Raw genomic sequence first — 25617 nt, forward strand, 5'->3', positions numbered from 1 at the left:
AATTTTGTTTTTGTTTTGCTAATTTGTGATATCGTCATTTTTTGGTTGTGTGTATTATCTTACTGTTTCATTTAAGTTGCAAATTGGTGGCTGCCAAGTAAATGCCTTTTAGATACTGTTATTCTCACTTTAGATGGGAAGCTAGCATGAATCTGTTTTATTTGATTGTAGAAGAATGCACTCTGAACCACATCAAGACACATCAGTCAATGCAATACTCAGTGTCTTATCTGAGAAAAAACAGGTGCAAGACTTGTCTCTTCAGCGCATGGTTCCTGTTACCATTGTCTAGACTGAGTGTGAGGATGAAGAGCAACATTACTGGTGATACTCTACTACTATCAAAAGGTTAAGTCTGGCTTGAGGGAGGAAAAATGAGAGAGGGACAGAGAGAGAGAGAGGGACAGAGAGAGAGAGGGGGACAGAGAGAGAGAGGGGGACAGAGAGAGAGAGATGGACAGACAGAGAGAGAGAGAGAGAGAGAGAGAGAGAGAGAGAGAGAGAGAGAGAGAGAGAGAGAGAGAGAGAGAGAGAGAGAGAAAGAAAAGTAAAAGGTCAGCATCACTGACTTCACTAAGGGAAGCTCAAATGTCTTGCCATGTAAGTGAAAAGGGTAATAACGCCCATCAGCATTCATTCACATTTTGTAACTGAGCTTTTAGTAATTGTAAACTTATCTGTATTTTCCCAAAGAGGGCTACATAAATGTTCTTTTTTTTGTTCGCACAGAAGGCCACAACCAAAGTTGTGCATGTTAATTATTATGTAGGTAATAGATTTTATGCACTCCTGGTCCAAAAGTCTATACTGGATCCTGTAGTCCAGTGTTTATCAAACAAACCCTGTAATCAGGGATCTGGATTTTTTGGCATGAAAAGTGTTCTAGTTTCTGTTTGGAGTAGTTTGGAGTCTCGTAGCACGAGCCAATCAAGTTTTAGCAGGCTGTGGTATATTCAGGAAAAACAGGGTAAAGCAAAAGCGGGCAGAACACACACTGCTTCCATGACATCCCTGCTCCCATCAGTGACAATCTGTTAAATTGTTCATCTCTATAAGGATATATCTAAATGCAGTGCAGCTAACAAAACTTTTATATTGAAAATGTAAACATGAGCTACAGATCTGCCTGCATCTGTGCTGTAAAAGCCAATTCAATGTTTAGATTTCCAGACTCCTTGGAATACATTGAAATGTATTGATGCAACCTCCATTAAACAGCCACTATACTTAACAAAGTCTGCATATTTACTTTTTTCACATCTCAATCATGATGTTGTTATTTTGGTAAACTTATGGTTCGTTAGTTGTAAATAAAAGATGACAAAATAGTTTATTTGGGGCTCATAATGTAAGCCAGAGTAAGGCATCTGTGAGTCACTGTCTCTGTTGAGTTGAGACCTATTTGAAAACACATGAAGAGGTGCTACCCTGAGGGACTTAAAGGACCAGAGAAAGAAAGGTATACTTTATTAAGAAGAAGAAAGGTACTTTATTAATCCCCAGGGGGGAAATTCATTTTTTTGCACTCATGCTATTTTTGGACATGTTACACATACAGTTTTTTTTGGTATATACATACAAATGCACACACATGCAGTGACCATGCTTAGGGAGAGATGTCAGAGTGAGGATACTGCTGTCAACCAGTGCACCCCAAGCAGTTGGAGGTTCAGAAACTACTAAATTAATTGATTACAATAATAATCAACGTTATTAAAATAATGACATTTATTAAGAAGTATTTTGTTTAATTTTCTTTTATTTGCCTTAGAAATTTACAAGAAATGTAAGGACATTTGCAGGGTGGGTGGGGGGGTGGGGGGGTTAAAGTATATTACATTTTAGTATTCTTCAGTACAAAAAAGTAGGATACTAGCCACAGACAGGGTTTGCGGATATTGAGGTAACTTCAGGATTAAACTGATGATGAGGGCCCTGGCTTCTCACCCGATCACTTTAAAGCAGGGGTTCCTAAACTTTTCAGCCTGCCACCCCCAAAATATTGGTGCCAAACATTTGGGACCCCCACTGTCCCTCAAAGTGATTTAATGTGGCTTCATTTAGCTGGTCTGCAGAAATTTAGCCTACCTTTATGAGCATGTGGCTGTTTCCTGTGCAGTTATGAACTAATCTACTGCTGCATTTTCTATTTTCAAGGTTTTATTACAAGTTTATTGACTATTTTTGTGGATATTTTTTTACTATAATGGGTTAAATGTACTATTTTTAGATCATTAAAATATATATTCTGGAAGACATCTCACGACACCCCATTTGAGTCTGGCGACCCCCCAGGGGGTCCCGACCCACTCTTTGGGAACCCCTGCTTCTAAAGACCTTTTGGTTTCTCTGTAGCCTATAAGATTCAGTATATAGGTTTTAGGTCGGGTTAACCTGTAAAGCTGAACAGCCAGTCTCGTACATCATCAAGTGCGTATGCGCACGAGTTGATGTGAAACAAACAACAGTTGTTGAAAAGCAGGTTACATACTTCTTGATTACTGAATAGCATGACGCTGACACGAACATTGCAGCGTCTCATGACTCCATGAGCTCCATACCAGTTTGACAAACTCTCCATACCTCGCTTCACATTCAGAGACTCGTAGCTCTGCCGCGGGGGAGCTTTAGCTTGACTTGCAGAGCTGTGGGAATAACACAGGGTATTCACAGGGTGCTTCCACCAAAAATAAATAGCCTATACTTCCCGAAGAGCAGCACAATGTGAGATAAATACTGGTTTATTTTATCATACTTTGTATAATGCGATTTTATTAAAAATAATCAAATGGTTTTTAAAAAGTATTCTGACATATTTTGACTGTGGAGCTTGACTGTTCACCGTCACTGGCTTGATGTCCAATTGTCCAACGCGCGACTGAGCCTCCAAAAAATCTTATTTAGGTCACTAAGGAGTGACATATAAAGCTGTTTATTTTTTTTACATAGATTTGACACACTGCATCGAAAAATCATTACAAAAGTAATTCTGAAGTGATTTTTAAATCATTATTAGTGCATCAACTTCAGGATCACTTCATGGCTTCATGTCATCAGTTGAAAGAGGCCCCTAAGCAATACAATAACCACAACATTAACAGCTATAATCATGATACATTTTCAGATTAATATCTTTAAATGATAGTATTAAATATTTCATAATCAGCCCAGTCACAACTTTGAGGATCATGTGTTATAAGAAACATCCCCCCCTACTGTTCCACTTACCTTTTTAGAAGATTATGGGCTCTAATGTCTTAATTGTGTTGTCTTTTATTTAAGTTTTTTTTTTTATCTTTACTTGTCCTGAAAATATTGTATTGGTGTATTTTAATTGTATATTTAGACATTAAGAAAAAACAAAATAATAATTGGCTATACTAATAATTACTATAATAACCTAATAATAATAATAATAATAATAATAATAATAATAATAATAACAACAAAATATTGTGTACACAGGCGATGCTCCCCCACCGTGACGGAATTTGACAGTAAAACGAACGACAGAATCGTGACGGACGAAAAATAAGCAAACACCGGCTTGGCTTTCTGCAGAGGCAGCATTCATAAGCCTAACCTTGAGAGTCTATCAGCAGGTTATTTACGAGATATGATATACTGTAGCTAAGGTGTTTTGCAGGTATTTGTTTCACACCTTTTATTATTAATGCCTCCAAGCACGTGTCACCCACATAGAACTACTATGGCTTACAGAAGCCCTTGAAGAAGGTGTTGGCAATATATATCAGCATCCGAATGTCACATCATATGCGTAAAATTCAGAATTTTTAAGTTGAAAACCATTTTCAAAAATACACTTTGGTTTGATAAAGAAAAAAACATTTAGTGTGAATAATATACTTTAGGGCTATTTGAACATATAGCATAACACTGTGACAGAGTCAGAATATCATATTATATTTTAATGTTTTTGTATATGAATTCCATTAAAAAGTTGTAAACCCTAATGTTATAAATAAGTTGTCAACAGTGTAATATATAGGAGAAAATACAATTTTGTGTTGGATCATTGAAAAACTTCTGTAACTTCTTTATAGCAAGAAACACCCAACTTACGAAAAAATACAGGCTATTATTCTCTGATGAATGAGAAATAGCTTTGTGCTTAAGATGTGATAATCTGCTAAAACATCATGAAATCACTCAAGGTATAGCCTCATCTGATTTACTGTTTTGGAAGACGACCTCCTCTCGATCATTGGACCGCTCTGCACGCGCCTCTGTGCCAACCAATGAGCACATCGTCTGGTCTAATCTGTGACGGTGAGCGCAGAGCATCGCCAGTCCGACAGTGTGTGATGGAGCTGCTGCTTTGGTGCGTGGAGCAGTAAGACATGAGTTCTTATAGACTACCAGCGTCCCAGTTTAGACTCAACGGCGTGTAGAGTTGCGAAAGTGAATAAAAGAGACTGAAGCTTTTAAGAATATGACCAAAGTGGATCGACCCGCTGCCTCTCTAAAATTCACAATCGACAACATCTTGAATCTGAAAACAAGCGAGGGAAACTATGCTGGCTGTCAATCAGCCGGACAGCAGAATGACTCGGACACAGCGAGTGGAAACCACGACTTCAATCACAGGGAGCACAAAGTCCAGCAGAGGCAGGACCGGGGCAGCAAGCTTAAAGAATTGGGTAAGAGGGTTTTGCTGTTGGTTATTCCTTACCAAAGACAATCTATATAGACCTAGGTTAGGCTATTTGTTATTATTGCGCGCAACTCCTCTCTGACAGTATATCATTAATTGATTTGAGTATCGTGGCAGCTGAAGCAGGATAAATCAAGTCTTATTTTATTCGCAGAGTTCAACAAAGACTGCAAGAGAGCAGCAGCAACAGTCATCATCAGCCGCGGAGACCCAAAGAGGACTGAGGCGCACTCCAAGAGTGCAGGGGACAGCAGCTGCGACGATAGCTGCTCCACTACCCCGGCCAAGGATTCAAACACTGGGGGCTGCCTTGATAAAAAGAGTAAACTGACAAGAAAAAAGAAAACGCGCACTATTTTTTCCAAAAGACAGATTTTCCAGTTGGAGTCTACTTTCGACATGAAACGCTATCTAAACAGCGCAGAGCGCGCCTGCCTCGCCAGGTCCCTTCAGATAACGGAGACGCAGGTGAAGATATGGTTCCAGAACCGCAGGAATAAACTAAAGAGGCTGATATCGACCGAAACCGACGGAGCTGTCACTGGTTTTCCCGAGATAGGAAAGCCCGTGATCGTGGGTCAGCTTCCGGCATTGTTCAAAGAGGACAACCTGCTGGGGAGATGCATGCTACCAACGCATCTGCCCGTTGTTTACCCCGGGAGTAGCACGCCTTATATCTGTTTCTCAAACGCCAGCAATAAGCCATATTTAGGCCTGAATGACGGACATTTATGATGGTTTATTTCCCAACATACAAAAAACCCCGAGACGTTGGTGATCTGATACCAAAATTCAAGTACGTGTCATAATGATGAACCGCGGGAAATTAAGCCTTTATTATTATTATTATTATTATTATTATTATTATTATTATTATTATTATTTTTATTATTTTTATTATTATTATACTATTACTGCATCTGTCTACTCTAGCCCTTTCAGCACCCAGAGCCACCAAAGAATTACAGATACGTTAGGATTTTGAATGCATTTTCTGTAACACAGTTTTTAATAATTTAAATTGTATGTATTTGATTGAATAAGAAGTATTTTATACCCCTTATTTCATGCATGTCTGTTTTTTAAATGATATTCCACTGTCAGTACTTAATCCAGTGTCTGTCTTCAGGGCCAATACACCAGTAACGGGAACTATGATTAAAACATTTTCCTTTAAGTCAGTTATATGTTATAGAACTGATTTTTTTCACTATATTTATGATAGATTTTTTGGTAGTTAGTATTATGCACAACATATGTTTTATATTATAAGAGCCATTGTAAAAAAGAACAAATGGTTAAAAAATGGTTCTTATTTTTTAAATTTAAGTGAAATTTCACTTTTAAAACAGTGCAACAGTGTAAACATTTGTATCAGGAGATGCCCCTAGTTATAAAGTAGGCTATCTAATGAGAAAAATTGTTCCAAAAGTCCTTACAATTTTTTTCTTACTACTCATACTCGGAACTGCATGCCATGTAGTTTTAACTGAGCTTCTCTGTTTGTGTGAGCATAAATTCAATGTTCCTTATATAAAAACTAAGAGTTTTATGTATAGTGAAATGAAGGAGACTGTTTTGAGTATGATAATATCAGCAAATCTGATTCATATGTAAAAATGGTGAATCCAAGCAGTATTAATCTTAAATTGGTCGTATGAGCAGAAAATTCAGGGACAATCTAATTTCATTGTTTACCAGATGAGGGATGTCAAAGTACAACCCGGGTTCTGTTCCTCCCCAAGAGTCAAAAATGTACACTACCATGCATAGAATTAGGACAGTTTCATTCTTCTTGCATGCAGGATTCTTGCCTTCTCTCAGTAGCGAATAGACAGAAGTATTATCATCTCCTTTTGCTCTGTGTGAAAGCTTTTGATATGTACTATATTTTGTAACATTGTGAGAATAATTATGCAACATCTTCTTTATAATCAATAACCTAAAATATACAGCTGTTCATGCAGCTGCAGATAGCAGGTGAGGCTTACCCTTTGTCAGTTTAGGTCCCAAAACTACCACTGTGTCAATTTAGGTCCCAAAACTCTCCTCTTGAATAAAGGCCACTCTGCTGTCACACCACAGCCACAGACTTTTACTCAGTGCAATTTAAAGAGTACACACTGTTGTGCAGGGATCCAACTCCTACTCTTCCAGCCAAGCTTCAGTCTTAATTTTATGGTTATGTTGTTGTTTTCCTTTGGAATAAATCTCAGACTGCGGAGTGAGCCGACACTACTCATAAAGGTAACAGGGTTCTTGGCTCTTGGATTTCCTTTCTTTTACAACAAGTCTTAGAATTCACATAATTAGCTCTGTAAAAGTACAGTACAGTTCAGTCAGGGAGAGCAGTCTAGGGGGCTGCTGCTCGAATCCCAGATAACAGATTAAGCTGGGATTGTCCTGTTATCCCGGTTAAATTTAGACACAGTTGCAGGGGCACAGAATCTGTCATGATACATTTTGTGCAGCCAGCCTGCAGACCAGGCTTGATTAATATTAGTGCCTTTATAAATGTGTTTTACTGTTATTCCATGCTCTTCTGTTTGTATCTTTATTAGCCTGCATTAAAATATAATTGATACACTGTCATTCAGTTAAATAGGCCTACTGTTATTATTATTTTAAATATGTCCATGATCGTTTTTTAATCATACATTTTATTGTTACTGTTAGACATACTGTATAGAGTTTATATAGACTGTTGTTCATATTGCGGTCAGAGGTTTGATGAATACATATAATACAGCAGTTGTTGAGATTATTAGGATTGGTTTGCAAAATATAAAATCTCATTAATGTGTGTTTCTTCCTTCACAATGGCCAGCCCTTGGTTAGATCATGTGTTGTAGGAGGCATTATAGGACTTTCCAATGCAAGAGTGTGTTTTAGGATAAGTCAGACCCCTTGGTGTTCCCAGAAGACTACCAGCACAAGAGATCCATTTTCTGGTGCTGGCATTTTTTATACTTGTGTAGACTGCTGGACCCCAAAATTCAGCACCACACAGCCTAGAGCCACACCTTCAGTGTACAACTATTGGTCTGTGTAGCACTGTGTTTCTTCCCAAGTGGCATACATGTGTATTCGTTAAGTCTGGATCACATGAAGGAGATTCTGTGATCAGAAAATCTTTCCACACTACTCAGTGTTCAGTTGAGAAATATGCAAAGTCAGCAGCATAAATTAATTATGTGCACTATACGAGTTAGGTATAGACGACATATTTCTGTTTACAGTGATCTGTGATGCTGAGTGCATAATTAATTTAGAGGCAAAGTGGCCTGACTCGGTCCATGACTCCCGAGTCTTTTGAGGCCAATACACTTTACCACACAGCCACACAAGTCTTGCTGAGAAGTACCTTGAACATCATGAATGTCAAAAGTTTTGCTCCACTGTTAAAGTAGCTGTAATGATTACATTTTGTATTCAGGTGAATTATCTGGTGTGTTGCTTACAGACAAGGTTTATGCCTGTCACTGTTTCCCTTCGCTCACCTTGCAGACCCTCAAACAGCGGCACAGCATTAATTTAATCTTGCCCATGCCAGAACAAGGGCCTGATGGCATTTAGCCTCATAACGCACATTTCCAGTGTTTCTATAACTTGAGAGGCACCACAGTTAGTGTTGCCTGCATGGTCCTGCACAACATTGCCTGTCACAGGAAGGAAAGAGCTCCCAGACTTGCATTAGAATTTGACCTTGAGAATGCTGCAATTTTAAAAGTAATTGAAACCACATTGAAGACTCGTCACAGACCAATACATTGTTCATTTACATTTATACAGTTAATTAATTTTTATGTAGCACATCCTTCTAATAAAAGAAAGTGTATATACCTCTTCAATGTGTTGTTCTATTTTATTTGGCATTGGTAGCAAACAAGTTGTGGTTAGGTTTCAAAATTGACTGGACCACTTAGTTACAGTATGTGGTGTAATGCACATCCATGGAACAGGGAGGACTCCACACTTTTTTGGGACATTTTTAAAAACAATAGTTGTTTTTAAAACAGCTATAATTATTACACTGAGTTACAGTCATGCTTACCGTGCAATGAAATCCCTTACTTCTCGGACTAGTTTCAGGATCTTCAGGTAAAGTTTCCTCAGTGTTTTTCTTTTTAATCTCCAAATGCAGGGTTCATTTCCTGCAGTTTTTTCTTCTGTTCTTTAATCTTCACGTCTTCAAACTCAATTTGTCTTTTAAGGTGATGTATGCACAGGTATCTGACGGACAGTTTGTGAATTCTGTGAAACGTCAACTGCAGGAACTGTCCATATAGTGCATTTCCATAAGGCAATACGCACTATGTTGCCAGGCAGGTTCTCAAGCAGCAATTCATCTGGTTAATGTTACAAATATCATATTTTCTATGAGCGCCACATCACTGACTTCTTATCAATTGTGGACTAAATAATCATTCCCACAAGACAGATATGATACCTCAAGCCTTCTGGAGTCCAGAGACATAGCCCCCTCATCATCTGTAGTAGAAGTGACTTCCCCTTGCCACATGCAATAGAAGTTATTGACTTCATGTTGTTAAGATGTGCCAAGCCTATAGCTTTGCTTTAATGAAAAATACTTACCAGATTATCATCTAGTGGCTCCAAAAGAGTGAGTGTGTTGCCACAGACTGAAAGACAGCCCAAAATCACACAGTCCACATAACACATATAAATGGTTGTGTTCCATGTGCAGGTTTAATGAACCTTGTTTGAAGTATAAGTGTGGCAGAGTCAGTGACTGACCCCTTCCATCACAGGCCTCCCTTGGTTCAGGTTAAGGGCCAGCTCCTCTGCTGGGATAAAGTCAGAGTTGGTGGGCCACCACTTCTGTCAGACAAATGAAAAGAACAGAGGCCTGCTTCATCCATCAAACTGTCTCCTGCTTTGGAGCCGCTGAAGACTCACAGCTCTGTTAAGTAAGCATATTTATTGCCACTAAGAGGGTTCCTGCAAAGAAAAGTCAGGCGGCCAGACAGTGAGGTCAGCTCAGAATAAAAATTCACAGTACTCGTGTATTTTAGTGATGCAGAATGAGGACAATATACGGCAGGTTATGGAGGCTATGTGGCTAGGTATTTGTATTGCAAAGTTGAAAGTACATTTCTTAACATAATTTTTTTCTAATGATTTCAGTTACTGAGTATTTGTCAATTCCTTTTATACAAGTTTTGTACACCAGCTATGAAATATCTAATCAGGCAAAGAAATCTGCTTGAGGGAACACAAAGGTGTTTGGGATCATACACACAGAGCTAAATAGCGATACAAAAAGTTACAAATTCCTGCTTCAGATTTTTTTTTGTCGTCATTTACAGCTACAGTTATGTGTACACATTAGCTTTTACTTAGCGTTTTTTAATATTACTATTTTGGTTTAGTTAAAAAAAATAAAACTCAACAATAAATAAAATGAAGCAGGAATTTGAATAAGAGTGTCATCTCTTCTCATCTAAATATTTACTTATTTCATTACATTGCTCTCTTAGGCCCACAAGCACACACCAATTACGTATCAATTAAAGCACTGTCTCCCTCACGCTCCCTCACATCCTCTCCCCTTAGACACCCTTATCAGGGTAATGTGCCATTAATCTACCGCTGAAAACACATTAAAGGCCAATCAATAGGTAAGATGGAAGGATAAAGGAAGCCAAAGAGGAGACGGACAGGAAGCTCGGAAGGCTGATCTCAGTACGGGGGGGCACTGAGCAAGGCAGACGGGGGTCAACACTTGTCCATAACACCATGCTCCACATCGTGGAATTCTTAAGTGGTTTCATATTGACAGTCGATGAACATCCATTAACAACACAGACAGCTGTTGGGGTCTCCTAACTTTTCTTCCCAACCCCTGTGGCATCATTAAAACCAGAACTTTCTTTCTCTGTCCTTCGCAAACCTAGACAATGTATTATTTCTTTGCCGTTAATATAAATGCATCTACATTAAATACTGTTATCATGGTTTGCTATCTCTTATCACTAGGATTAAATGCAAAGTTCTGTTGTAACTTTGAGTTTTCTGGTATTTACTGAGGCTTGCAAGGTTACTTTCTATTGAAAGTTAGATTCTTTAATTTACAGTCCAAAGTAAATACCATATTTATAGTTGAAGACTCACGCCATGACCATCTCTCCAGTATTGTTGTCCTTTAAAAGAAAAAAAAAAAGTTTACATATCTTAATCATTGCTTAGGCCTCATTTCTCTATCCATTACATGTTGTAGCAACATATTTGCACAATAAGCATCTGTCACATGTATAACAAGTTATAAGCCTAAGTCTTGTAACTTCTGCTGTGATAGTTGTCCATCCTTCTCAAAGTTGATATAACACTATTCCAATAAACCCTTACTGAAATATTCAAGCTGAAAAACGTATTCACTCAACTTTACAAAGCTCAACCTACAAGCTTCTGTGAAAGGTTGCACACTTTTTGCCAGTACACCTAGCTAACTAGCTAGTTAGTGTTTACTAGCTCTTTGTTAATCAAGAAAAAAAGTTGACTTTATAGTCGGTTCAATATTTGTATTAGCTTATCTGATAAAGTCACCCTTTTCTGCTACTGGCACATTAGCTTATGTTGGCATACACTAGCTAAGTGAACAAGCTAACAATGTTGTTCATTGAAACAGTCTGGCTTACAACAGCCTAAGATTAGGACCAGCTAACTTTGAATAAATATACAACATAGTGTGACACTGCACCTTCATATACATATTTTATGCTGCAACAATCTTTCTCGCACAGAACAAGCAACAGCTCACAGGAACAGTGTCCTCCACGGTCATCCAGTGTTTTGATTTGTGTTAGAAATAACCTTCATATGGGGCGCTGTTGGCCTAGCGTCCTAAGCGTGTGCCCCATATACAGATGTTACAGCCCTCGTCACAGAGGTCGCAGATTCAATTCCAGCCTCGACAATTTACAACATGTCCTCCCCCACTCTCTGCTCCCCACATTTCCTGTCTCTCTTCAGCTGTCCTGTCCACTAAAAAAAGTTTAAAAAAGCCCCAAAAATATAACTTAAAAAAAGAAATAACCTTCATATTGAATTTCTACAAAATTGTAGTGACTATAATATTTACATTACTTTGTTACCACCTGGTGGTTTACCAGGGAAGCTGTAGCGGTAGGGCTCCAAGCAGGCCACCGAACATAAGTCAGCAAAGGAAAATTCACCTGAGCTAAAGGTGGGTGAGTGTTTGTAAGGCTGCAATCAATGTTTCGTTGTTCAATCCTGTTGCTTCCAGTAAGGTACATTTTAATTCTGAACATGACTGAGTGTAATGGACTCTTTTGTGTGGAAATAGTAACTTTATTCACAAGTTGCACTCTGTTTACATGCCAAGCTAATGCTAGCTAGTTTACCATGCGTGCCATGCCTTTTGCCACATTCTTACGGGACAGACTGTGGTCTTCTGTTTTATGTTATGCAGATATGAGTCTTTCAGTTACATATACAGCATGATAACTGTGTGCTGTTGATTTTACACCATGTAGGTATTGTTAAATATGGGTTTCACATTTAGAATTCTTATTGTAAATTCATGTATGTAGTAAAAAGGCCCAAGTAAAAAGGGCAATATAACAGACAGAAATTCATTGAATCAGTTGTTGTAATGTTGTTAACATGTTTTGGTATTTTTAATGTGTACAAAAATTTAAAATGCTGTAAATACTGGTACTGTAAAAAAAAATGTAATTTTTAATATGTGGTCACACTTTGACTATATTATATATTATACAAGTGTATTTCATAGCAATACATTTATGAAAGTGTACTATATTTCAACCTCATAAAGTGTGATCAAAGTGCACATACAACTATACAGTTAAAGTACTACTTGAAATACTACTTTGAAAATTTTTATTTCTGCAATTTTTTTGGGCTACAAATTCTGAATTAGATCATAACCTTCAAGGTTTGAAACATAATAAAAGTCCATCAGGATACTACAAAAGAACATATTCAGAACAAACAAACCTCTTAGTCTGGAAGCAAATGGATCTCTCGAGTACCCCCTTCCCCTCCCCCTCCCTGGGCAGTTCAGTGGAGGCTCTAAGTGCTCTGTAATAGCCAGCAATCAGCATAGATGGATAGAAACCAACATCTCGCCCCCAGGAAAAGAATTATAAATAAGTAAGATGAATAAATAAAAGCCCTGTGTCCTCACAACTGTGTAGCACATTGGGCACATGTTTTATAATGAATATAGATTGAGAGGTTGAAATATTTATGCTCTGGTGATTGTGTGAGGCTGTGGTAGTTAGGGGGAGGTATTAATGGTGTGAAATAGCAGAAAGGAAATGCCTCATGGTCTGAAAAGCTTCAAAGCAACATAGACTTATACATATTTTTTCATTAAAATAACTTATGATATATATATGGTATGATATTTTTTTCAGAATTTGTTGTAAAGGATAATCCCTTGAGATATAGCACCAATAAAGGAATTCATACCTGAAACAATGGTCTGGACACGTCAAAACAAAACTACATCAAAGATGTACAAATAAATGAAGAGGACAAAGATAACAGAGGTGTTCTGATTGACAATTTCACCATAATGAAAAGATGGAACCAACTCTGACTAGAACAAAAAATGATGAAGTTCAGACAACCAAGTTCTCTTTTTAAAACAAAATCTATGTTGGGCTTCAAAGGAAATGGTGATGGGAAGCTCAGTTATGCACCTGCAATAAGAGACCTTTCTGCAGTTTGCCAATCGATGTCATACGGTCTCTTCTGTAGAGAAACTGTGATGGTTAATTGGATGCTGTGTGCGACTCAGTGCACTGTCAGTGGTCAGTGTCCAGACTTTGTGTTTAATGTCCCGCTGCCTGGGACGACTTTAACTTCAATTGATAGATGTGGTCGGTGTATGTGACTGCGAAATGCCTCTCCTCCATCTTCAAAATAGCCAAAGCATGCAACTGAAGTTTCACCAAAATAATGTGACCCCGAAGTTACTTACTTTGTAAAAGGAAAACACAAAGTTATTGATGTATTTCTATATTATTGATTATATTATATTGAACTTCAGTGTTTTACGCACCATTTGGGATTAGGGGATATAAGTGCTGCTGGAGAATATTTGAAAGAAGTAAATTGTATGGAGAGTAAGTTGATAGCCTGTTGGGAGGGTTGAATAATGGAACAAGAACCTGTGGACTTGCTCAAGTTAAGTAGGCTTAGGAGTGCACTCAGAAGTGTTGTGGGAGAGATACTAGATGACAAGTTTGGACAAGCAGGTTCCATTTAGATGGTTTATAAACTGCATCTCTGAATCTGGGTCCATTCTGATTGACTGTCGTTTAAAGCATAGAGCTGTAATATTTCTGCATTTAAATATGTAGGCAGTTAACTTCAGTGTATTTTATATATAAGGAAGAACTACTAAGTGCTGGTGATGCTATCATGCTGCTGGTAAAATACTATGTGTAAGTGCAAGCCACATGTCTATATAATCAATTAAAAAACAAGTGCTTACTTTACAGACTTGTGCAAAACAAATGAATTCAGAGGAAGGGACGGAGACCCCAGATCAACAGGGAGATCACATAAGAAGAAATATCACCTGTAACTAATATTTCCAAATATAACATAGCTTACCTATAAGGTTTGAAGACAGTGTGTAGCTCTGAGCGACATTAAGCCAAACAGACATGGCAGAAATTTGATATAATATTCATAACTAATTTTCAATTAGTATATAATGACCTTGATATAAAATGGTTTTAATTTTTTTATTTAGAATGGCTTTTTATATTTACATTGCTACTGCCACTTCCATTGTGAAGTTAGTTTGTTGCTGCAGATTCCAAACTTGAAAATTATTTGATATCTGCCCGAAGATATCCAGCTTCCACTCAAATAACACAAACAACCTCCTTTTAATGAACTTATATTAATAACAGCCTTTTTGTAGCACACAGGCTTACAAATGCCAAGACGTGTGAGGCTTTATCTCTCTCTCTCACACACACTAACTTCCCAAGCGACTGGAGGAATGATATCCTAAACCAAGGGCCAAAGGACATATCCGTACTGATGCAGTATTACCCCCAAGCTCTGTTTAAGCACACTTACATGTAGTGAGGGTGCATTTGTGAGTAAAACAGACATGTCAGTTTAGGCTAAAGTGACCACTCCCCTTTGACCCAAATCTAGCCCCGTGGGGCTATCCAGATGTTCCACTGTCTCGGTGAGGTAGGGCAGAGTGTTGGAAGGAGTATCCCCTTACGCCTGCCTGGCTCCTTGGCAGCAGACGGCTAAATTAGTCACAGATTGCATTATGGGCAGTAGGTTATGAATACATCTTTCTTGGATACATTCAGGAAAACACAGTCTATGTATTGTATGTATTTTATCAGATTTAAATCCTCTAAAGAAAAGCAACCTCTCAGACCCTTTTTCCTTATCTTTAGAATGTTTTGTTGTGTCTGACTTTTATGCACTTTCTGTTCTGGTTCCCTCTTCTTTCTTTTTCAAATTTCATTCCCTTCTTTTCTGCTTAATACTTTTCCCCCCTTCCTTTCTGGTCCCTTAGGTCATAGATTAAGTTTCAAAGTGTTGACTCTCGTCTCAAATCTATTGCAATCAGCACAGCACTGGCCATGACATGGGCCTGTAAGATATGATACATGTGTGAGTAAGCATGCCCATTGACTTTTTGTTACAGTTTCAGTCCAAACTCATCATTGAGATACCTTCTAAAACATCAAAGATACTACGTTGTGTTTCGTGAAAACCTTTCACAGAAGAATAGCCATGTAATGAGAAATCAGAAACACTCAACAGAATATGATCTTCTTTTCTTTTCAGAGTCAGACTTATCACTCAAATATGATACATGCCATACATTATACATTTCATTATCCTAATAGAGAAATACACTTCCTTATATTTCATCCACAAGGCATCAAGGAGAGACTTTTTATTTTTATTTTATCCAGTGGAAGGCATCCAAAGGTTACTTGTAGGACAAGGACATTTTTTCACCTGTTTTCCACTGAAAAAGCAGCAGAGAGGGCATCTTATAATGCATTGTTATCTACAGGGGCATCCAATACTGCATTGACTTGAGGGAACAAGGGCAAATGATGCCTATCCCTACCCCTACCTCACCCCAGAAACAGTTGGACACCATGAGGGGGTTGCTGAGAGAAAGTCAGTCAATACAGTATAGTTTCTGCAACACACAATGCCATGATTTTTATTTATCTGTTTAGGCTTATCAATATTCAATACATTTAAACAGCAATTAATACCGATTTCAGAACACCAAACGCTGCAACAGTCAACAAAATGCACACAGCAAGTTCACAGACGTTGCCTATGACATGTTTATAGCGTATATTAACAGGACACAGTCATTTCATACAGCAGGGGAAGGGATACATTGACATGGATTCACACTCAACCCAAACTGGAGCTGTTTAAATGAGTCAGCATTGCCTGTAAGTATTAGCAAATACTTCAGTCTGCAGCACTTTTCACACTTCTCAGTTAAACTGAGTGAGATGACCAAATAAGGGTTCATATTCATTTTTTTCCGCTCTCTACTTTGGTGCATATTGGCACATCCCCTCTTGCTCAACCATGTAGCCCCTCCTCTCTCCCCCTCTCCCTCTCTCAGAATAAATAGCTTAAAACTATTGAATCTACTGAAACTCAAAGTTGTCTACAACATTCAAGTATCACGGGAAATAATTAATAAGCAAATGAACAAGAGCTTTAATCCCATCCCAGATCATACTATAGCATTACTGTACAGCACTTACATTAAACCACACTGGATTGGACTTTCTCTGCTGGTCTGTCAGACAAGATGATGCCTGCCCTGACTTCTTTGCTTACTTTAAGTTCAACACTTCTTCTAAGCACATAAACAGCTCTGACATGCTGCAAGTTGCATCACTCTGTGCAGTATTATAACAACAAGCAGACCTGATAGAAACAAAACGGTCATATGTACTGCTGCACATACTGATTCAAATGGGTGGGCACCATTTTAAATGTTTTTAATAGCTAATGGTCTAAAATGTGTCTGATTTTGTAAGGTGCTAAAACACCCATCTTCCCAAACCTATGCTGTTTCCTGAAAGTTCTAACTGTGCCTCTTCTGCTCCTGTGGATTTGTTTACTTGTGGAACTAGTTGACTGTAGACCAAACCATTAAAACTACACTACTCACAAAAAAGTTTGGGATATTTGACTTTCCGGTGGAATTTATGGAAAATGTAAAAAGTTCATGCTTAAGGGATATTATATCATGAAAGTAGGGCATGTAAGTATAAGCATGCAATAGTAATTTCTTAATCTCAAACAGTTTATTGAAACAAATCTAACAACAGTGTTGGGTATACCACAACAACAAATGTTGATGTCTCAATAACTTGTCATGTGGCCACAGCTTACAGCTTGACGGCGTCTCATGCTGTTCACAAGTCGACATATTGTCTGAGGGTCTCCCCTCTGGTCACTGAGGTTCTGGTTTGCAGGCTCATGACCCTCTACATGACAACTCAGTACTGTTGTTGATCGATTGTTAGGTGTCGTCTTGGTCTCATGATGTCAAATGAACAACATGATGAAGAGGACTGTTTAGATACAAATTATCTTTGAACGAGAACATTTAGTGGTCAATTTATGGATGAGACACTTGTTGTGATTTTTTGCTGTTAATCACCTTGTTAGAGAGCAGAATGTTAAGTTTGTGCTGAAACATTGAACAGTTGGACATGTGCATTCAAAAGTTTAGAGAAGGTCAAATTAAGTTCACTTGTAAAGTTAAAAAAACAAAAACTTTGGAAGCCAAATATCCCCAACTTTCTGTGAGTAGTATATTTCCCCTTCTACCTTAGCACAAGGTAAAATGTGTCTCTGTCTGCAGTTAACTTAGCACAATTACATTGAAGCATTGATTGATTAATGTGCGCTGTCCTCATAATAATTAAAAAAAACCCTGTCTTATGCAGAATTGTGTATTTGAGTTTAAGGCCTGTCATCCCAATGGTTGTAACAATAAAGGTAAAACATTTAAAGGTTGGTAAATGCTTGGACCCCAATCGTTGCAACCTATATTCAAGTTTAAAATTAGTACAAATATGCCAAAGTGATGTTTTTATTTTTATGCTTGTGAACAACAAAGCAAGCATTTATGCTCTTGAAAATGGATCCAAGATAGCTGCTTAATACACTCATAAATGTGGTGCAAACTGTGAGAGGCAGTTACAGGTCTTATATGGTGCATTTAATGTTTCCATACATATACTAAGATAAGAGTTGTATTTAACTCACTTCTGTAATCACAGACATTATATGCAGCCAAAAGGAAATTAAATGAAAATATAATTTGTTATGCCAGTTTTCAAATGGGTGCATGCCTTTTTGACACTTTGGAGTCATCTCTAACTCATTTACTTCTTAGCTGTTACATTTCAGTTTAGAAACAAGTAACATGCAGCATGAAGCAGTTTTGACCAAAATGTCTTTTCCCACAGTACAGAACTTTTTCCTTTTGCTTAATGGAACAGATTTCTGTTCAGATCTTCCCAGAAAGCCCTAAAACTCATGTACTGATGATTTCAGTCCCACAGCTTCCCCTGCGGAGAAGTCGATGAAAGAACAGCTGGGACTTATGACTTTCTTTCACCAATCTGTATGCTCTGAAATATGTGCTTTAATGCAGCTAGACATCTCGGAGCAACCATTGTGGAGGAGAGATGGCTGACTGGGAGAAGTAGCTCCACCACCATGGTTTCTCCTGTCGCTCTATCCCTCTGTCACGTACGTCATGGTCACTGTAGCGTTCAAACTGGTGGTAGGGGTCAAATCGATCCCATGTGTCTACTGTCGGGAAGAGGTGGTCGTCAATATCAGGCTCCACTGGAACCTATGTGGAATAGAAAACGGAGAATTGAGTGAAAGCAGGAATTGAAATTATCGCTCAAAAGAAACTGTGTGTGTGTGAATGCATCAGCACAAGATCTGATGTAGAAATTGTGCTATGGCTGTCAAAAGAGGATGAAAGCTGCTTGGGTGCATGTTCTGTTTCGTACATCTCTTCTCCTTAAAAGATTATTATTTTTAAGGTGATCCCTAAACACATCTAATAAACGGAAACTAGACAATAGAAGATAAGACTTAAGAGTATATATTTGAGAGCATTTGTCAACAGGACAATAAAGAAAAACATCAAACCTTCTTCAAGACAAAGTCAACACGTCCAGCCTTGACCATGTGGTGAGGCAGGTAAACCCTCTTACTGACCCTGGAATAACCCTTGGCTGTGGCTGTCAGGATGTGAGTACCAGGGTTCAGCAGCCGCCAGTAGTCTCCAGCTTCAGCTAAGGGGGGGAGAAAGAGGACAATTGATGAGGAAGGGATAAAACATGCTTAAAGCTCTGTAATGCAGGATTTGGGCGGAGCAGTGCTTTGAGTAAATGTGAATTTTAGGCACATATCTGCCGAAAGAAAATAAGTCTGGTTTCACTTCATTAGATGTAATTTTTGGGGATCACTTTAAAAAACATCTTTTAGGAGGAGTTTTCCAAATTAAATGTTTCCAAATATGTGTTTGCACATTCATATGGGTTGTGTTTACCTGTTGTGACATCTTTCCTAATCCCTCTGACAGAGATGGTTGCACCTTTTATTCCATTTCCGTCAACATCCTTCACTACCCCCTTTATCCCTCGATGGACCTGTTAATGTGCAGAAAGAACAATTAATAGCCTCACCATTTCCATTTATGGCTGGTACTTTCACTCTGATTTAAGTGCTTGTGTCCCCTTAATTCACATGTTTTTGAATACATAATTGAGGCCTATAGGGGCCTACTCATGATTTAAATTGATCTCTTATTTTTGCATATTTCATTTGCACATTCACACAATGAAAGGGCTATGATTAAACAATGTTGTGCCTAATTTTTAAACGTTCCACTATTTGTTAAGACAGATTATGTACTCTAATTATACATGTGCATGAGCGAAATACTACTCTTATTTCGCAAATGAAAAGAAACGCACAGACTCAAGAAAACTTAGCAGAGCTTCCTTATTCCTCTTCCATTCTGGGTAAAGCTCTGCCTCCGAGGGGAATTTATCACAGCCAAGCTCTACTGTGATCTCCAGGCAATTAGTGTGCAAGTAGTTGAAGTCTGACATACCTGCAAGAAAGACTTGTCACTCACAAGCAAAATAAGGGATAGATAGTACCACGTTTTTATTGGTTCTCTCTGTAATTTGAAGAGTGTAATATCTTACCACCAGCAAAACTGTACCACAGTGCCCCATTGATGATACCCCTAGTCCGGTAAAAAGAGGCTCCACACCTCTCTGTGTCATTGTTTGACATGGTGGCATGGGCATCTGCATAGGTACGAGCCAGTTGCTTAAAGACCTAGTGAGGGGAAGATTGTTTTGCTAATTTAAATTTGAGAGATGATATATGAGACTTCATCCGCACTGTTATCCATCTTATTTGGCAGCCATTCATATTTTTTGTCCATAAAATCAGGCATCCATTTTCCCTCCCTACCTGCTCATCTTGGGTGGGTGAGAACATCCTCTCCTCTTGCGGGTGTCTGGAGAAGTCAAAGGGATAGGACACCACCAGCTCCCCTCCATGAAGGCTGGCTGACTGAACGAAAGGCAGTGACCTAACCCATTTCATCACTGCATAGGTCTCTGGTGCCACCTACAGTCCAAAGGCGGTAATTGGATCCAGGCTGAAATACTGTACTGAATTTTCCAATATCAGTTCAAAGAAAATTATCCTCCTACCTTACTAAACCAGTAACTGTCAGGGATTGGGATGTGGTCTGTGCGGTAGTGCCTGCTGCGGCGGTTACGGTAAAACGTGGAGGTGAGATCCGGAAAATTACGGTTGAGATCAAGATTCTGGGCATTGGTCCGTCCATTGGTCCAACCGTTCAACAAGTGACCCTGAAACAATCGGGTCAAAACAACTAGGTAAAAGGGCCACAAAGTGTTACAGAATAAGATCAATGATGATAAATAAAGATGTGTAGACACAGAAGGAGCATTGATTATGTGCAGAAAGAGTATTTAGCAAACTATATTAAACATTTCAAGAAGGAACACTTTGGACTATCTGGTTATTATGTTGTTAACATGTTAACATGTAGACAAGACCAATTATCCGCCTTGAGGAAAGGAAGCAAATAGAAGGACAAGACAAAGCCGTCATTACATTATCAGTGAGGTATATATATATATATATATATATATATATATATATATATATATATATACATATATATATGTTTTGTATACATTTTGGATTACACAATCAAGACATGCAACACATATGCGTGCAGAGCTTGTTAGAGGAATGGTTAGATGATGTCAGTGGTAGCAGTTAGTAAATATATTGTCAACTGGAAAAACCCCAGGACTATGGTCAGTATTGTCAGTCCTGTCATACTGTCCATAGTCATTTGGGCAATCCTTCTACATAATATATTCAAATCAGTTGTCATGAGTTCCTTCTGCAGTTGCTCAATAAATCTATAAGGATGATATTTAATGTTTTCTCAGGTCAGAGGGAAACATACCAAAAGGTAGAAGATTTAAGGCTTTGGTGTTTCTTGTCTGGATATAGCAATACACCAAGGTTGAGTTAAAACAGTATAAATCTACCAAAACCTTTTCAAAATCACAGATTTATAAATACTTGTCTTTTCATGTATTGACTTGAATTTTGAATTGAATTTAATCAAAGATTGCGGCCCTATCATATGTATCAACAGCCATCAAAAATATATGTTTTTAATTCAAGGTATTTTTCAGTTGGCAGTCTACATGTTAGGAGAAGCACACCTACAGCAATGTTAATCCATAGCGTCCCATTTCACAAACCACAGTGTTGTAAAATTCTGCATTGGCAGGGTTTTTTCCTAAGCACAGTGCATAAATTCACCACCTCCATACCCTAAGCATCACAGACAGAACAGACAGTCAGAGCAGATCGATAACGGATAATGGCAGTTTGTCTTTCATTATGTTAACAATATTTACTTCCTGGTTGCTGAGCTCCGGGTCACTGTTATCCTCTACCTCTGAGGCGGCCAGTTCATAGCCATCTGGATTCATGGAAGCCAGAATATGGATGCGGGTGGTGTTGATGATGGTTTGAATTCTTGGGTTTCCAAGAATGTATTCTGAACACAGGTACTGGACCAAGTAGACAAGTAGCTGGCGGCCCAGCACCTCATTGCCATGTATATTGCCCACCAACTTGATCTCAGGCTCCACTAGGTATTCAGACAGACACAAACATGGTTAAAGTAGCATAAATGAATTTTCAGGCCACTTTCTCGCAGGGGAAAATGCTGTAAACACAATATCAACATATCACTTCTGAAAGTTGCAGTGGCAAACATGCTACAAACATATGCACATCCAGCGCCTTGTGGAATATTAGCCTTGAATGATTTGGAAGGTATCTATTTTTGAGTTTTAGGGTAGCGTATTGTTTGTTTATTTTGTGATGTTATTTTTGTTGTTTGTTTATGAACTGGTTTATTGTGTGGTCACATTGATTAAAAAGTAAATGGATTTGTACTTCTGTAGTGCTTTTCTAGTCTTTCTGACCACATAAGGGGTTTTACACTTCTCATCACATTCACCCATTCACACCAGGTTCACTCACTGATGTTAGAGGCTGTTACAGTAAGTGATCAGTGACATGTCAGTTTTAGCTAATCTCATTTATTAGGTAAATAGGTCATATGTTAGACTCTCTCTCTCTCAGTAAAACCCTGCTGTGATGTACACAACACCAGCATAGCACTAAATGCAGCAATAAAATATAAATGCTAAGAGAAGAGTAAATTAGCTTACAATATCTAAGTATATATTAACAAGACTCCAAATAAGTTCATCACATTAACATTTTAAGGGCGACAATATATTAATGTTACACCTTCTTTCCATAAGTAATAAAGGGATAATGAAATCACAAGGTACCCATACTACAGTATATAAAGTTATCACATAGGCCCAATTAATTTACTCCGTTCATCCTTACTCACATAGCTCATGCTGTCCTGGGTTGTTGGTGAACTCAAGAACAAGCAGATCCCTGCCTTCTGTGCTGCGTCCAATACTGTAGACATTGGAGATATGGGAGCACTTGGCTGCTGTTCTCTTCAATACACTGTACAACTGGGAATTGGAAGTGTGGGTGAACTGGATGATTGTGCTGGGTTCTTCAGAAGGGAAGCTGGACATCGCTAGCTCCTGTCTGGCTGGAAAAGTAATTTCCAAAGGAGAAGACGGCCAGAAATGGTTTGCTTTTTTCACAGAGCACAGGTATGCTTTTGATCTAAAATAAGCTAAATGCATCAATGTTACCTTTACCTTTCAGCCCTAGTAGTGGATCGAAGCAGCCCTCCTGTTCACTGGCAAAGAAACGGTCACAGTCCAGGAAATACGGCCAAGCCATGTCAATGGCTTCAAAGGCATGGTAACAGTCCTTCCTTAGTGCTTCACATGTGCTACGACAGGGCTTGATCATCTTGTCATCCTGGCAGGGTGAGGCAAGGACTGAGCAGCCTACCAGACGAATCTCAGGGGAGCACTCCCCATTGAGCAGTCCATGGATGACACTTAGAAGGAGGTACTCTGCCCCTGACTCTGCCTCAGAACGACTCCTGTGGCCGAGGATGTTGGGAAACATGGTTCTGGGGTGGCAGTAATTAAAAGTTGTTAAAAGGGATCATTAAATAAAACATGAAGATCTAAGTCAGAAGAAGTGAAGCAAAAGTCCAACAGCGATGGCTTAAAGTATGTCTTAAAGATTCAAGCTGGCACTGAATGCCTTACATATAGTACGACCACCCTCTGACACCCACCTGGAGTATTCCATATCATTACAGTAGCCCAGGTTCAGATCTACACAGGAAGCTGTAGGAGACAGAAGACAGAGTATGCTAGCAATACACCGCTTTGAACAGAAAGAAAGGTTTTTGTTGAGTTCAAGGTGTACAGGCTATATGTGTAAAGCCACAAGTACTGAAGAGGTTGAAAGTACTTAGCCACCTACGTTTTCCTTCTAACACATTGCTGCTGCATCTTCCTGTGAGAGGACACAAATAGTAAAGATGAGGATGCATCAGAACAGTGGTAGATTAAAACTAAGATGCTAGGAAGCAACATGGTATCAAAAGATAGACCACAGTGGTGACTCAGCCTATCTGTTAATTCTATATGAACAAGGCTATTTCCTTCCCACAAAAAATAAGTGATAATTCTCAACATATAATGTGCGGTTCAAATGTGCCATGATAACAGAAAGAGCTGATGTCTAAAGAATTAAAAAAAAAAAAAAAGCTGTTACATGCATGGGCGTAACCACCCTATGTGCCTAACCAGATTTTTTCATTCAGCAGGCATTTTTATTAATCGTTTATTCTAGATATCAATTTAATCAAAGTGTAGTAAATCAATAATGTTTTAAATTAAATCTATTCCTACTCAATCTATATAGGACCCTCGTATTCGGGTGTTTCAGTCCTCTGGCTCACCAGCTAACCTGATTAATATTGACAGGTAGACATCAGACCTGTCTGTATCTTCTGACAGTGAGAGAGCGGGCTGACATTCTTACAACCAAATTATCAAAGGTTAAGGTATAAGGCATATATGTCATTACAGAGGAAAATCTGTCTCTTCAGAAAAAGCAATAGGTTTGAAATTGCTAAATGTAGTTATTTTAGGTGAGGAAACGGATAACAGATATGTTTATAAGTAGTGGGAAGAAGACCTCGATAATTAACATGTGAAAAATAAGTACTTTTAATAAGCAACAATATCAAAATTATCACAATATGGTTGATAGCTGTCTAACATATATTGCATTAATATGTTGATCACTTTAACATCTCTGTAACCTCTTTGCTGTAAAAATAATCATCATACCAGTTGTAATAATAGTACTTGTTTGAATTTGATACATTTGCCAAAACAGTATATTCTTAAAGATTCTGTGGTGCAATACACATGTTATTTAATAGTATTGTTGTGAATAGAAACCCTCTATGCACTGAAATGCTGTTAATGTTCAGTGAATGAGTGGCTCAGTGGGAGGTCCAGACACTTGCAAGACACTTTCCATACCACAATCTCTCTAGAGGGTGAGCGCCCCTTAAAGTCTGATCCTAAAATCGCCCCTGGCTCTGTGTAGAATGTACTTACGAGCTAACATCATGCTGTGATTTAACCAGGATGCCTTGGAGTGGTCACGAGTCTGTTTTTTTTTTTTTTTTTACTAATGGAATGTACGGTTTGTCTTAAATCGTCCATATTGTTGTTCATACATGACAAGTCAAGGCCTTAAGTTTTCTTTCCAGCTCTTGATGCGTCATCCACCCTGCTGCTTTCTGTTGTTTTGGTAAAGTAAGCACTTTCACGAAATCTTGAAGTTAAATTGGTCTCACCTAAGAATTCGTCTCCTGGGTGACAAGTCTGCTGCGCCAGCGCGACGCACCAACAATACGCGAACAACAGAAACACCAAAAGTCCAAAATGCATGTTGAATTGCTGCACGTTGTTGGACAACGGCAGTGTGTGATGTGGCAGTAAGAACTGGAAGCTGCAATTTTTCTGTTCTCGCGGCAGGATGATAATTACCACCCATAGGACAGGAACCTCCTTCCTTTGTCCTCGTGGGGTATCTCAAGTAGGGAGCGCATCTGGATCACAGAAACCAGTAAATTCCTTGAAAGCGTCTTTTTTAAAGTTCACATTACATTTCACTGCATAGTGTGTGTGTGTCTGTGTGTTTGGTAAAGACGAGAAAGAAGCGGAGGCGTGCTCATTAGGGTGGGAGTAAGGGAAAGTTGTTTTGCATATAGTTTGGCAGTGGTTCCCAACAGAGGCTCACAACATACG

The 25617-nt window shown here is 38.6% G+C and overlaps 2 protein-coding genes across 2 annotated transcripts; one reads left to right on the plus strand and one right to left on the minus strand.

Moving 5' to 3' along the window:
- Positions 1 to 4326: 4326 nt before the first annotated feature.
- hmx4 (H6 family homeobox 4) lies at positions 4327 to 5816 on the plus strand. The gene is made up of 2 exons (XM_034688653.1): positions 4327 to 4661; positions 4830 to 5816. The coding sequence occupies exons 1-2, from the start codon at positions 4454 to 4456 to the stop codon at positions 5408 to 5410; spliced, it is 789 nt and encodes a 262-aa protein (XP_034544544.1). The 5' UTR covers positions 4327 to 4453; the 3' UTR covers positions 5411 to 5816.
- A 10204-nt stretch (positions 5817 to 16020) lies between these two features.
- cpz (carboxypeptidase Z) lies at positions 16021 to 25378 on the minus strand. Its single transcript, XM_034689053.1, has 13 exons — positions 25357 to 25378; positions 23771 to 23803; positions 23580 to 23631; positions 23086 to 23408; positions 22758 to 22973; positions 21742 to 21977; positions 20485 to 20646; positions 20240 to 20398; positions 19966 to 20101; positions 19729 to 19868; positions 19302 to 19401; positions 18899 to 19044; positions 16021 to 18590 (listed from the first exon to the last, which is right to left on the minus strand). The coding sequence occupies exons 1-13, from the start codon at positions 25361 to 25363 to the stop codon at positions 18387 to 18389; spliced, it is 1914 nt and encodes a 637-aa protein (XP_034544944.1). The 5' UTR covers positions 25364 to 25378; the 3' UTR covers positions 16021 to 18386.
- Between the last annotated feature and the right edge of the window lie 239 nt (positions 25379 to 25617).

Source organism: Notolabrus celidotus, chromosome 7, assembly GCF_009762535.1.
Source record: "Notolabrus celidotus isolate fNotCel1 chromosome 7, fNotCel1.pri, whole genome shotgun sequence".
Taxonomy (NCBI): Eukaryota; Metazoa; Chordata; class Actinopteri; order Labriformes; family Labridae; genus Notolabrus; species Notolabrus celidotus.